Raw genomic sequence first — 11968 nt, forward strand, 5'->3', positions numbered from 1 at the left:
GAACACCAAAGCTCGAAAAAATATCAACAATTTATTAATTAAAAGACGTTCACATGGCGCGTGACGTTTCGAGCACACAGGCTACAAAAAATACATCATTTTTTTAGGTTAAATATGAGGGAGGGAAGACTAGACGGAAAATGTGAAGCACGCACACTCAGACTGTGAGGTTACCGTACAGTGTTTGAGACAAACAGGGCCGCACCTTTCATGAGCGGAACCTGTAACTAGAGATGCTGGGATAGCTGTGAAGGGCTGGATTTAACCTCTCCTCCCTCTTCCTCTTTATTCTTTTCCACACACAGCAGACACGGATGAGGTGTCACTACATTAACATACAATGCTGGAGACTTTCTTTGTGTTTTACGTAATCTGGACTGGAGAAAGCAGGTACTTATAGTCTCACGAGGTTAACGAGATGACAAACCCTGTGGCTCCTCAGACGGATGAACGCTTTTTCTGTCCAAACCTTTACAGTTGGATCACTGTCCTGTGAGCTCGAATCATCTGAATTCAGGAACTGAATTAAAAGGACTGTTGTTTATTCTGTGACAAACTCATTTTTGAGGGAAATTTTATTATTTTTTTCTTGCATGTGAAGAAACTGCTTTTCATCAGAGGTACGTTCATCTTGCTCAATGTTAATGAGAATCATTTAGTTTTTTCACACAAAAAAAAAACGTGTTTAAGGACAACAAAGAAAGATTCAATTATGCTATAAGGCAATGTTTTAATTGTACAGTATTTAAAACATTTTAACATTTGTAAAGAATTCTTGACCCTTAATGGTTTAAAAAAATAGTTCAGTAAAAAATGGTTTCATTACCAGATTTTTAAAAAACTTTTTAAATGTTTTAATTAGAAATGATATAACAATGCTCCTTCAGCAGCACCGAGGTCACGGGTTCAATTTTCAGAGAACACGTTTCTATAACACAAATGCTTTGAATGCAAGTTGCTTTAGACAAAAGCATCTGCCAAATGCATCAATATAACTTAGTTCTAAGTAATCTTACTTATTTATTATTATTACGGAGATATCCTTTGATTGGTCAATTATCGATACAGTGTGCTATAAGAACGTCAAAGTGAATTTAAACAGTAAATTAGAATGAAAATCCAGCTTGAAAGCATAAGACAGTAGTGACAGTTCCTCTGGGGTTTATCCGTGTATTTTTGCGAGCGCTGGGATCTGTCAGCTCTCGGTCACTGTGAGGAGAGGGAGGGGAAATCAGGCAACACAAAAGACAACATTATTCCCTTGTGAATCCATGCAGCATCCAGCCATGAATGGAGTATTGAAAACCATAATATTGGTGACTAGATTCATTTTCAGGCCTCACAACCGAACCATTTCACCTGCGGGCTCACGGCCGCATGAGACGAGCACAGAAACAGTGTCCTTAGCAGATAATTGACCCGACATGAGACTTTCTGAGGGTCTGGAGAGCAACAGGGGTCTTTAAATCCAGGAAACAATTCCATTTGCTGTAAAGGAAAAGTGGACGGTTCTTGAAGACTGTCGGATGTTAAGAAGATTTTTCCAGGAGCTTAACTTGCTTTTTGGCTTTAGGTGTCCTTTAAGCACCTTTAGGAAATAGTGATAAAGCAGATCTTGTTCACATACCCAACTTTTCGTCTAAACAGCAAAGAGAGACACTGAGATTGGCTTTGGTTTCTCTGCTTCCAATTAGACCCGGCAATCTCAACAGTTTCTCTTCTAGAGTTTCACAAAAAGATGTCATCAATAACTGTAATTTACTTATATCTTAATACAAACTCAAACATCAATAATCAAACGAATAAAATACTCCACAAGCGAATGAACAGAGCTGAGATCCTATAATATTACGCCATGTCAAGAATGAAATGTCAATTTCAATTCAATATTTTTCTTAGAAACACCAGACAACGTTGATTTTAAAATGAAGCATATTTGAAAAGTTATAAAAGAGCAATATGTTTTCCTCTAGAGACTAAAGATAAATAGGGCCACAAGGTTTCCTTCCTACCTTTCTGCCTTCACCTACCTCCAGAGCCCCCCAAAGCCACCCCTCCACCCGTCAGGGCTTCAGTCCCGGGGCAGAGACCAGAGGCGCCCCAGCAGTGTCATCAACTCGCTGAGCGTTCTGGAAAGTCGCAGTGACAGATTCGCAGGAAGCAGCGCTTTAGGAGCACAGACAGCAGAAATGTCTTTTTGTGCGCTCGCGGCCCGGAATGTTCACTATCTGCTCCACGGAATATCATATTCTCTCCCAGATCTGCGATCCCGAGCTGTATCCCACCATTTACACACATTCCAGTGTAAGGTCAGGACGGATTTAGGCAAATAAAATGAAAAAGGAAGCAGAGGGGAAAATCTTGTTAATTCTCAGGATATAAACAAGAGATATAAAATACACTGATAACGTGAAGCTCATCCCACATGTAATTCAAAGTCTAAAATCTTAATAGCCAATAAGTAAGAAAAATCTCAGATGAGATCTCCGTTATGTCTCAGTTATTTCTACTAAACTTGATGAGATTAAATGAACAGCAAATGGAAACTTTCGTTTAAACGTCCTGCGTCTGTGAAAACGAGCCAGAAATCTCACAAATGTCTCTGCCATTAGTTTCAGAGGAGATGTCAACAATGTGTGGATTGGATTTTGGATCAATGGATTTTAATAATTGTCTAATTTGTTTCTGTTTTTATTTCTCCTAAACATCATTAGTCTAAAAGTGTAAATCTGTTTTTCTAGATATTGATTATGTGCGTGTCTACCTGGTTCAGGCAAATGGTCTGACTTCATGCTCACGTCATAAACCAAGGTCTGCAACATCAAAATCAATCAGAAAAACATTCAAAAAACAATTCAAGCATCGCATGCTAAAAAGTCATGCATTGTAAAACATAAAAAAATGCATTTTAATCTTAAAAACATGACGGCATCTCACATACACACGTTAAGATCAAAAGATTCATAGCAGAAATGTTATATTTGCAAAATCTGTAGAAGGGTCTCGTGAACAGAGAACACATGGGCACACACTATTGGTTTGCTCTCTTATCAATACATGTCTGACACTTGCCTGCAGGCTGACCATTTGTTGTTGTTGATGCTGTTTGTGTGCGTGTTTTTTTTCTACATGATGGAGAGTATATCTAACCAATTACTGATGAGCAGACTTGGTAGTAGCCTAGATACTGTAGTGACCTTGTGAGGTCCACAACTATTATAGTGAGAGAGAGAGAGAGCACAGCAACAGAGGAACAACAGATATGAAAGAGAACAAATTGTACATTGACAGGTGGCACAAACAAGACTGAAGGAGTTTATGTGTGTTTGTGTAGATCCATTCTGCCATGCAAGGTCAGCGTTTTTCAGACGGTGTGCGCAGACGCTGGAGATCCGCTGTCTGGACCCTCACCTGTCTTTTAGTCTCACTTCTGCTTCTGACCGTCATCGCCGTCTTTCAGTTTGGTGAGTGAAAAAATACTGTTTGTGTGTGACACTGAACCCTAAATTATAGGACACTCCTACATTACAAATTTAATATTTAGGTATATTTCGTTAATTTTCACCTTTATATCTATTTCAGTTTTTGGCTTCTGTGACTTTTGGTTAAAATATATAAAAAATATTCCAATATTACTGCAAAATAACAGATATTAATAGAGGAACCTGAGCCATAGTTTCCCAAAAGAAAACTCTCAAATAAGTTCTGTGCTGAGATTGTAGTGATCTTTCAAATAAGATTAAATGGAGAACAAACTCTCAGATATTTCTCCAACAAAAAAGACCCAGACTCCTCAGTCTGATAATGCGTGTTTGATTGTCAAATTAGTAAAAAAAGCTCATTTTTAATATTTTCTGTGTGCAGGAGATCTCAAGTTGACACGGAGATCAACAGTCTACTGTAAGTACAATAAAACCCTCTGCTTTACTTTCAGTGTACAGGAAAGTACACGCTCAGCTCTTTTATCAATTCAATCAAATTAAACCAATTAACACTTAGCTGACTGTATATTCAGCGGTATAGTTCCACAGACACATAAAGCATGTTTGATATGAATAGAGCACAAGCCGCATGTACTGAGGGACTGAAATTTCAGGGACAGACATTAATAAGCAGAAAAGTCATTGTGAAATGACCTACATGTTGGTAAAAGGTGATTTTTCCGCTGTCTTTGTCAGGCATTGAAATCAAACACCATTGATTCACAGTTTCATACAACAGTTTGTATAGCCTTTAACATTAGCGTTCTCAAAACTTCAAAACAGAGGAACACAATGTCTTGAGTGAAAGTGACCAGAGAGTCAGTGGAGAGAAAGAATGGTCTGGATTTGTTAAAAAAAAATTCTGAACAAACATTACAAAGTTGCCTAGGCAGCATGCATGTGTTCTATTTACTTACTAAATAATATACAGTGTATATAAATATATATATATATATCGTTGCTGTCCTTCTGAACCATCTTAACTCCATATTTCCTGATTTTTATTTAAATCATTATTATTAGTTACCCTTTATGTTTGTCACTGGGTTTGCAGATATAGCTAAACAATGAAAAATATTAAAACGTGCATGTCAACTATGACAACACAGTATTTAATAATTTTAAAAAATGACTGAATTTAAAACTTTGAAAAAGCTTCTGTTCATTAAAATCAAATCAAATATTGACTTAAAAATTATTGGAAAAACTTCAACTAAATGAAAAATTGAAATGTTGCCTCAAAAATAAACTGAAATATGAAAATATGAAATATGTTTAAATGCTTTCCTGTAGCTTAGTGGTTAGAGCATGGCGCTAGCATCGGCAGGTCATGCATTCGATCGCACAAAACTCAGTATAATGCAATGCAATGCAATGTAAGTCGCTTTGGATAAAAGCGTCTGCTAAATGCATAAAAATTAAAATGTAGATGTACAGTGTTTTTTGCATTCCCTGGAAAACAGCTAATGTAGACATACAAAGTTTCAGAAGGACAGCAAAGACATACTGTATAATATATTTACACATACTATATGAATTCTGGTAAAAGTTTAGGGTCACTTGAGTAAAATGTTTCTCTTGACCTTACAAACCTTGATCTGAATGTTTTGGTCTGTGCTTAAATGTCTGAAATTATAGCTTATTAGTTTTGTAGACAAAGATGCAGTTATGAAAACAGTTTCTTATATTACAATACTAAAATGTTTGACTACACTAAAGGTGCTTAAAATACGTTTTGATTTTTAGATTAGATTTTTTTGTGTGTTTCTAGATTTTTTTGAGTCACAACATCATTCCCATAGATAAGTGACCTTAAACTTTTGGTTAAAAACTAATGGTGTATGTAAATAAATGTTATTTCAGTTTACTAAAATTAACACTTTGAAAAAGCTTCTGTTCATTAAAATCAAATAAAACATTGACCTAAAAATAATAGGAAAAACTTAAGCTAAATTAAAAACTGAAATGTTGCCTCAAAAATAAACTGAAATAAGTTTAAACTAAACTAAACTAACTAAAATGATGATAATAAACAAAAAATAAAAATGTATTAATCTTATATACTGTAGCAACCTAAAAAACTAAATTATAAAATGACAAAAATACCAAAACGGCTAAAACTGTAACTGTAAAATGAACCTAAAAACTACAAATCTAAAAATAAAAGCTTATTGAAAATATGAATAAAACCATAATAACTCTGATATAAATATGTCATTATAAGAGGTGTGTAATATGTTTTTCGCATCCCACACATAGTATTTCTGTGCATAGTCCTGCTGTGCAGCGAGCCATCTGGGTATACCACAGACAGAGCAGAATTATCTTTTGTTTTACAGAGTCTAAAATTACAGGAAAATAGATATAGTAGATATAGAGAGCTGTAGGTATGGAGGGCCAAGAACCTCCTTTCAACAAATAATTTGACCAAAATCGCTGTTTTCTCTCTCTCTCTCTCTCTCTCTCTCTCTCCTTTCTCCTCTTCCTATTTTTTCTCACAGCATATAACACAACGCCTTCAATGACAACACCACCGCAAGGTGAGCATTTTGTGAGAATCTTAACATCTTTCTAAAGCACCACACACCGTTAAGTGCGTCCTCGCGCATTGGCAGCGATGCAGTGTCTGTAAGAGAGAAGTTGGATAAAGAACAGATTGTAATGGCCTCTAAGGCACAAAAGAAAAAAGGTCACTTCCTCTCGCTCACTATGCCATACCCTCTCTTTTTTTGGAGTCAAATGTCATATTTGGACTTATTATTGCGCCTTAAGTTGAAGGGGATTAGGCACATTCTTACCCAGTCCATTATATCATTATATAAGAGTCATGCTGCTGTGTTTTATCTGGGGTCAGACAGTAACAAACCTCACCAGCAGTGTGCTTAAAGCGATATTTCAGAGGCAAAACAAAATATCCTCATGTTTTACTCCCCCTCAAGGCATCCTGACTGAATAGGACTTTCTTGTTTTAGAATAATGCAGATACCACGTATCATTTTTCTTCCAAGCGGTAGAATGGGAGTGAATGGGGGGCAATTTTTTGAAGCTCCAAAAAGTGCATCCGTCAATCAAAGAACGGCTCAACACGGCTCCGTGGTCTTAACACGGGTCTTCTGAAGCGAATCGATGCGTTTGTTCAAGAGAAATATTGACAGCGCTATTAACGTTGATCTCTAGCTTCCGTTATCCCTCGGCAGCGCGTGAACCAGAGGCTTGTTTTCCGGCATTCCGGCTGAAAAAATACCTTTCTGGGTTGCTCTGGAAGAACATTTTTAATTGGCTTATTAAATAAACATTATATCCAGAAAAGTTTAAAAGTTCAAGAATCTTTTAATAGTGTAAAGTAGGCTTGGTACATGATTTTCAGTCTCAGAAAACGTTATATTATTCAGATACTGTATATCGGCCAATCTATCGGTTATCGGCTTCCAATGCTCAAGAATTATCGGTTATCGTCATCGGCCAAAATTTACATATCGGTGCATCCCTACTTGAGGGTGAGTAAAACATGGGGAAATTTAGTTTGCCTCTGAAATATCGCTTTAACATGACCTTCAGCTATCAAAAAGTACCATGGTAATATCATGAAAATCTGGTATTAACCTTAAGAGCCAAAATAAAGTTGAAATCCACTGTTATAAAGTTAGTTTGGTGTTATTTAATGTTGTAATGATGTTGTTTATCACCAAAGCTTCACTACGGCTGATCAACGGCAGACATCGGTGTGAAGGTCGTGTGGAGGTCCTTCATAACGGCTCCTGGGGGACGGTGTGCGATGACGACTGGGACATGGTGGACTCCAACGTGGTTTGCCGGCAGCTGGGCTGTGGAATAGCTGTGACCGTGGGGAGCAGCTCCAGGTTCGGTCAGGGTTCCGGTCCCATCCTGCTGGACAATGTGGACTGTAAAGGGGGAGAAAGAGACCTGAGTCAGTGTGGGAATCAGGGATGGGGAATCCATAACTGTTACCACTATGAGGACGTGGCCGTCACCTGTAGAGGTGTGATGAGAGAAATCACCCGCGTTTAACTGAAAGGGATAGCTCACCCAAAAATGAAAATTCTGTCATCATATACTCACCCTCAGGTTATTCCAAACCTGTATACATTTCTTTGTTCTGTATAAACACAAAGGAAGATATTTGTAAGAATGTCAGTAACCAAACAGATCTCATCCCCATTTATTGCCATTGTAGGGAAAATAAATAATATGGGAGTCAATGGGGGAAGAGATCTGTTCGATTACTGACATTCTTACAAAAAAATGTTTAGTTATACAGGTTTGGAACAATCTGAGGGTGAGTAAATGGTGCCAGAATTTTCATTCTTGCGTGAACTGTCCCTTTAAGGGAAATATTATAATGTCTACAGAATAAGAAATGTAATAAAATACAGTTCTCTCTCTCTCTGAACACAGCCAGTGTTGTGGAGTCTCGAGCAGGTCTGGAACCCACAACACCATCACAGATCATTTCTGGAACAAGTAAGTTATCTAACACATATACATTTACATTCAAATTGTGAGATACTGAATATACAATTTACATGTTCAACAACTCAAATTTCCAGCATCCTCTAATTTGCTTAAAAAAATCCAGAGTGGATTAAGATCTTTGTTCATCCTATACTTTTGTTTTTCATATCCACCCATATCTAATTTATAGGTTATGATGTCAGTACGTAACAAAGTAACAGAGTCCTATGGGAAATAGCTTGGGGAATTTCATGACATTTTCACGGTATGGAATTGTGGGTTCGCTCCTCTGATGGGAAACCCTTTTGTTGCCATGCGTTAGTTAAGTCCAAGAATAGAACATGAGACAAATCAGCATGCGTGCGCTTGAAACCGTAGCCGTCTGTTGTGCATCACATTGAATGGCGTGTTGAGCTCAGCAGACTAAAATTACAGCGAACCTGCCCACACCCTAAATACAAGATCAAACTAAATGAATTCTCAGACCAAAGTCAATTTAAACCAGGATTTGTGTTAGACAAAGAGAGGGTGTTTCATGTCTTCATAAAGTTTCCAGATAGTTTTACACGCTTTCAAGAGGTTTCTGTGTTGTTTCCCAGAAATTTAAAAATATCTAAGTCATATATAATGTCATTCCTGGGGTGTAGGAGATGGTGCCATACGTTTGGCGGGGGGACCGGACCGGTGCCAGGGCAGGGTGGAGATCTACTATCAGGGTAACTGGGGAACCATCTGCGATGATGATTGGAGCATGAAAGACGCAGCAGTCGTGTGTCAACAAATCGGCTGCATGGAAGCGGTCACCGCAACAACAAACGCCTACTTCGGCTATGGCACGGGACTGATTTTGCTGGATAATGTGAACTGTAATGGGCATGAGAGTAACCTGGCCACCTGTTACAGTCTGGGCTGGGGGATTCATAACTGTGGCCATCATGAGGATGCAGGTGTCATCTGCTCAGGTGTGTTTGACACTTTCTGTAACCACACTCCTGTGCAAAGAAAATGCATACTTTTAGTTGAACTAAACTAGATTTTGCTGGATTAATGTGATGGTAACTTAAAATGGAAGCCGCTGGTGAGATTCCGCTAAAATTCTTTAGGGCAAAATATATGATTAGCCTAACAATCTGAATGAAAAACTAAATGAATTGTTCTGTCACGATATGTATGAAGAAGAACCCAATTGCAGGCAGCCAGAGGTGAAGGGGTTAACACAGACTTTTATTTAACAAAAAATAAAACAAAACAAAAACCCACGAGGGGGTAAAACAACAAAACAGAGGGGATATAATAACAGACTAGACAGGAACACTAAACTAAATAAACTAGACTTAAGACAACACTTGACAAAGACTAACACTGACTAGACTTACTGTGACGAAGTTTCCAGGACATGAAAAGCCGCAACGTCTTACACAAGGCATAGAACACATCAAACGCAGCACATACAATCAACGAGCACAGGACAATGAAACATGAGGGCATTATATAGGTAGACAAACAAAGGATATTAACGAGGGACAGGTGAGGGTAATGGGACATGTGTGGAAAGCTATACAATGAACGAGAGGGGCGGGGCCAATGACAAGACACGAGAAAGCACATGAGATGTAAAAACGTAAACAACCCATGGCTTTCTCACATAAAACCTAAGGGCTCTGTCCCAATCCTGCCTAGAAATTCATGAACAAGAAGGCAGGACCGTGACATGTTCTTTTTATTTGTCCAAAGAAGTATCAAAACATGGTCAATATCACACAATTCACTTACATTTTATTAAAGGCCTAGAATGCATTAGGGAAGAATAAATCATTTTTTACAAAAACAAGTATTTAAGAATTCTTAAATCATGACACGTTTACTTGAGAAGCAAAATTAAGATATCAAGTCTTGTTGTCTAAAAAAATTGAGTGAGTTGCCGTTTAAAGCAAGAAAAAATATACACCAAGGAAAAATACACTCTACCTCTTTATTAAAAACTTAATTCAGCTTCATTTTTTCATCAACCTCATCGGCAGATGTTTTCTTTTTGTAAGCATAAACTCACTTCCTTTTCAAAACACTTTAACGTGAATTTATCTTGACTTATGAATTTAGGATATTTGTACTGGAAACCAAGACATAAATACTATAAAATGTAGTGTGCTGTCACATTTGAATGTAAATATAAACATGTGTTTTTTATTTATTTGTTCATTTATTTATTTTACTAGTGGACCCCACTGTATATAAATAAACAATAATACTATATCTCTCTCACATTTCAGGTTCAAGTTCCACCACAATCCCATCTCTCAACACAGAGACTATAGGCCGAGGATCTATGCCAACAGAGAGCACAGCAGGTATAAACACAATACCATTGTACATAGGCCTATAGTTTCACCCGCTTTTTCAATTATACATGCTTGAATTAGTAGCCAATTCAGTCTTAACAGCTGTGCCTGGCCTTTAGTTTTGGCATTTACGGTCAGCTAAAGCGAACAGACCATCTGTCACACACTGCTGTAGAATCACTGATAACATGATGGCCATGCAGTGGAAATACTGTACAGTACCAGCAGATGATGCTGTTTCTGAACATCATCTTCCTCTCTCACTGTAAGCCATGTTTGTCTGTTCATTTCAGTGACAGAAATGCCAGTAACAGATACTTCAACAACTACCACTGCAGTCACCACAGCCTCAACAACAAAAGGTAATAATGATACTATAATCTTGTGTAGACAGACAGACAAATAGAGAGATAAACAAATAGAGAAATAGACAGACGGACAGACAGACAAACAAACAGAGAACTAGACAGACAGACAAATAGAGAGATAGACAGACAGGCAAATAGAGAGATAGACAGACAGACAAATAGAGAGATAGACAGACAGACAAATAGAGAGATAGACAGACAGTCTATCTCTCTATTTGTCTGTCTGTCTATCTCTCTATTTGTCTGTCTGTCTATCTCTCTATTTGTCTGTCTGTCTATCTCTCTATTTGTCTGTCTGTCTATCTCTCTATTTGTCTGTCTGTCTATCTCTCTATTTGTCTGTCTGTCTATCTCTCTATTTGTCTGTCTGTCTATCTCTCTATTTGTCTGTCTGTCTATCTCTCTATTTGTCTGTCTGTCTATCTCTCTATTTGTCTGTCTGTCTATCTCTCTATTTGTCTGTCTGTCTATCTCTCTATTTGTCTGTCTGTCTATCTCTCTATTTGTCTGTCTGTCTATCTCTCTATTTGTCTGTCTGTCTATCTCTCTATTTGTCTGTCTGTCTATCTCTCTATTTGTCTGTCTGTCTATCTCTCTATTTGTCTGTCTGTCTATCTCTCTATTTGTCTGTCTGTCTATCTCTCTATTTGTCTGTCTGTCTATCTCTCTATTTGTCTGTCTGTCTATCTCTCTATTTGTCTGTCTGTCTATCTCTCTATTTGTCTGTCTGTCTATCTCTCTATTTGTCTGTCTGTCTATCTCTCTATTTGTCTGTCTGTCTATCTCTCTATTTGTCTGTCTGTCTATCTCTCTATTTGTCTGTCTGTCTATCTCTCTATTTGTCTGTCTGTCTATCTCTCTATTTGTCTGTCTGTCTATCTCTCTATTTGTCTGTCTGTCTATCTCTCTATTTGTCTGTCTGTCTATCTCTCTATTTGTCTGTCTGTCTATCTCTCTATTTGTCTGTCTGTCTATCTCTCTATTTGTCTGTCTGTCTATCTCTCTATTTGTCTGTCTGTCTATCTCTCTATTTGTCTGTCTGTCTATCTCTCTATTTGTCTGTCTGTCTATCTCTCTATTTGTCTGTCTGTCTATCTCTCTATTTGTCTGTCTGTCTATCTCTCTATTTGTCTGTCTGTCTATCTCTCTATTTGTCTGTCTGTCTATCTCTCTATTTGTCTGTCTGTCTATCTCTCTATTTGTCTGTCTGTCTATCTCTCTATTTGTCTGTCTGTCTATCTCTCTATTTGTCTGTCTGTCTATCTCTCTATTTGTCTGTCTGTCTATCTCTCTATTTGTCTGTCTG

General features: G+C 37.6%; 1 protein-coding gene across 1 annotated transcript in view; it reads left to right on the forward strand.

Moving 5' to 3' along the window:
- Positions 1 to 381: 381 nt before the first annotated feature.
- Positions 382 to 11968, forward strand: part of LOC130568024 (scavenger receptor cysteine-rich domain-containing group B protein) — a 15776-nt gene continuing 4189 nt past the window's right edge. The window contains exons 1-9 of the mRNA XM_057356639.1: positions 382 to 620; positions 3335 to 3464; positions 3865 to 3900; positions 5984 to 6022; positions 7174 to 7482; positions 7899 to 7964; positions 8603 to 8917; positions 10226 to 10303; positions 10588 to 10656. Of these exons, the coding sequence (XP_057212622.1) occupies positions 3347 to 3464; positions 3865 to 3900; positions 5984 to 6022; positions 7174 to 7482; positions 7899 to 7964; positions 8603 to 8917; positions 10226 to 10303; positions 10588 to 10656 (1030 nt within the window). The 5' untranslated portion in view covers positions 382 to 620; positions 3335 to 3346. The remainder of the gene's footprint in view (positions 621 to 3334; positions 3465 to 3864; positions 3901 to 5983; positions 6023 to 7173; positions 7483 to 7898; positions 7965 to 8602; positions 8918 to 10225; positions 10304 to 10587; positions 10657 to 11968) is intronic.

Source organism: Triplophysa rosa, linkage group LG2 (genome assembly GCF_024868665.1).
Source record: "Triplophysa rosa linkage group LG2, Trosa_1v2, whole genome shotgun sequence".
Classification (NCBI taxonomy): Eukaryota; Metazoa; Chordata; class Actinopteri; order Cypriniformes; family Nemacheilidae; genus Triplophysa; species Triplophysa rosa.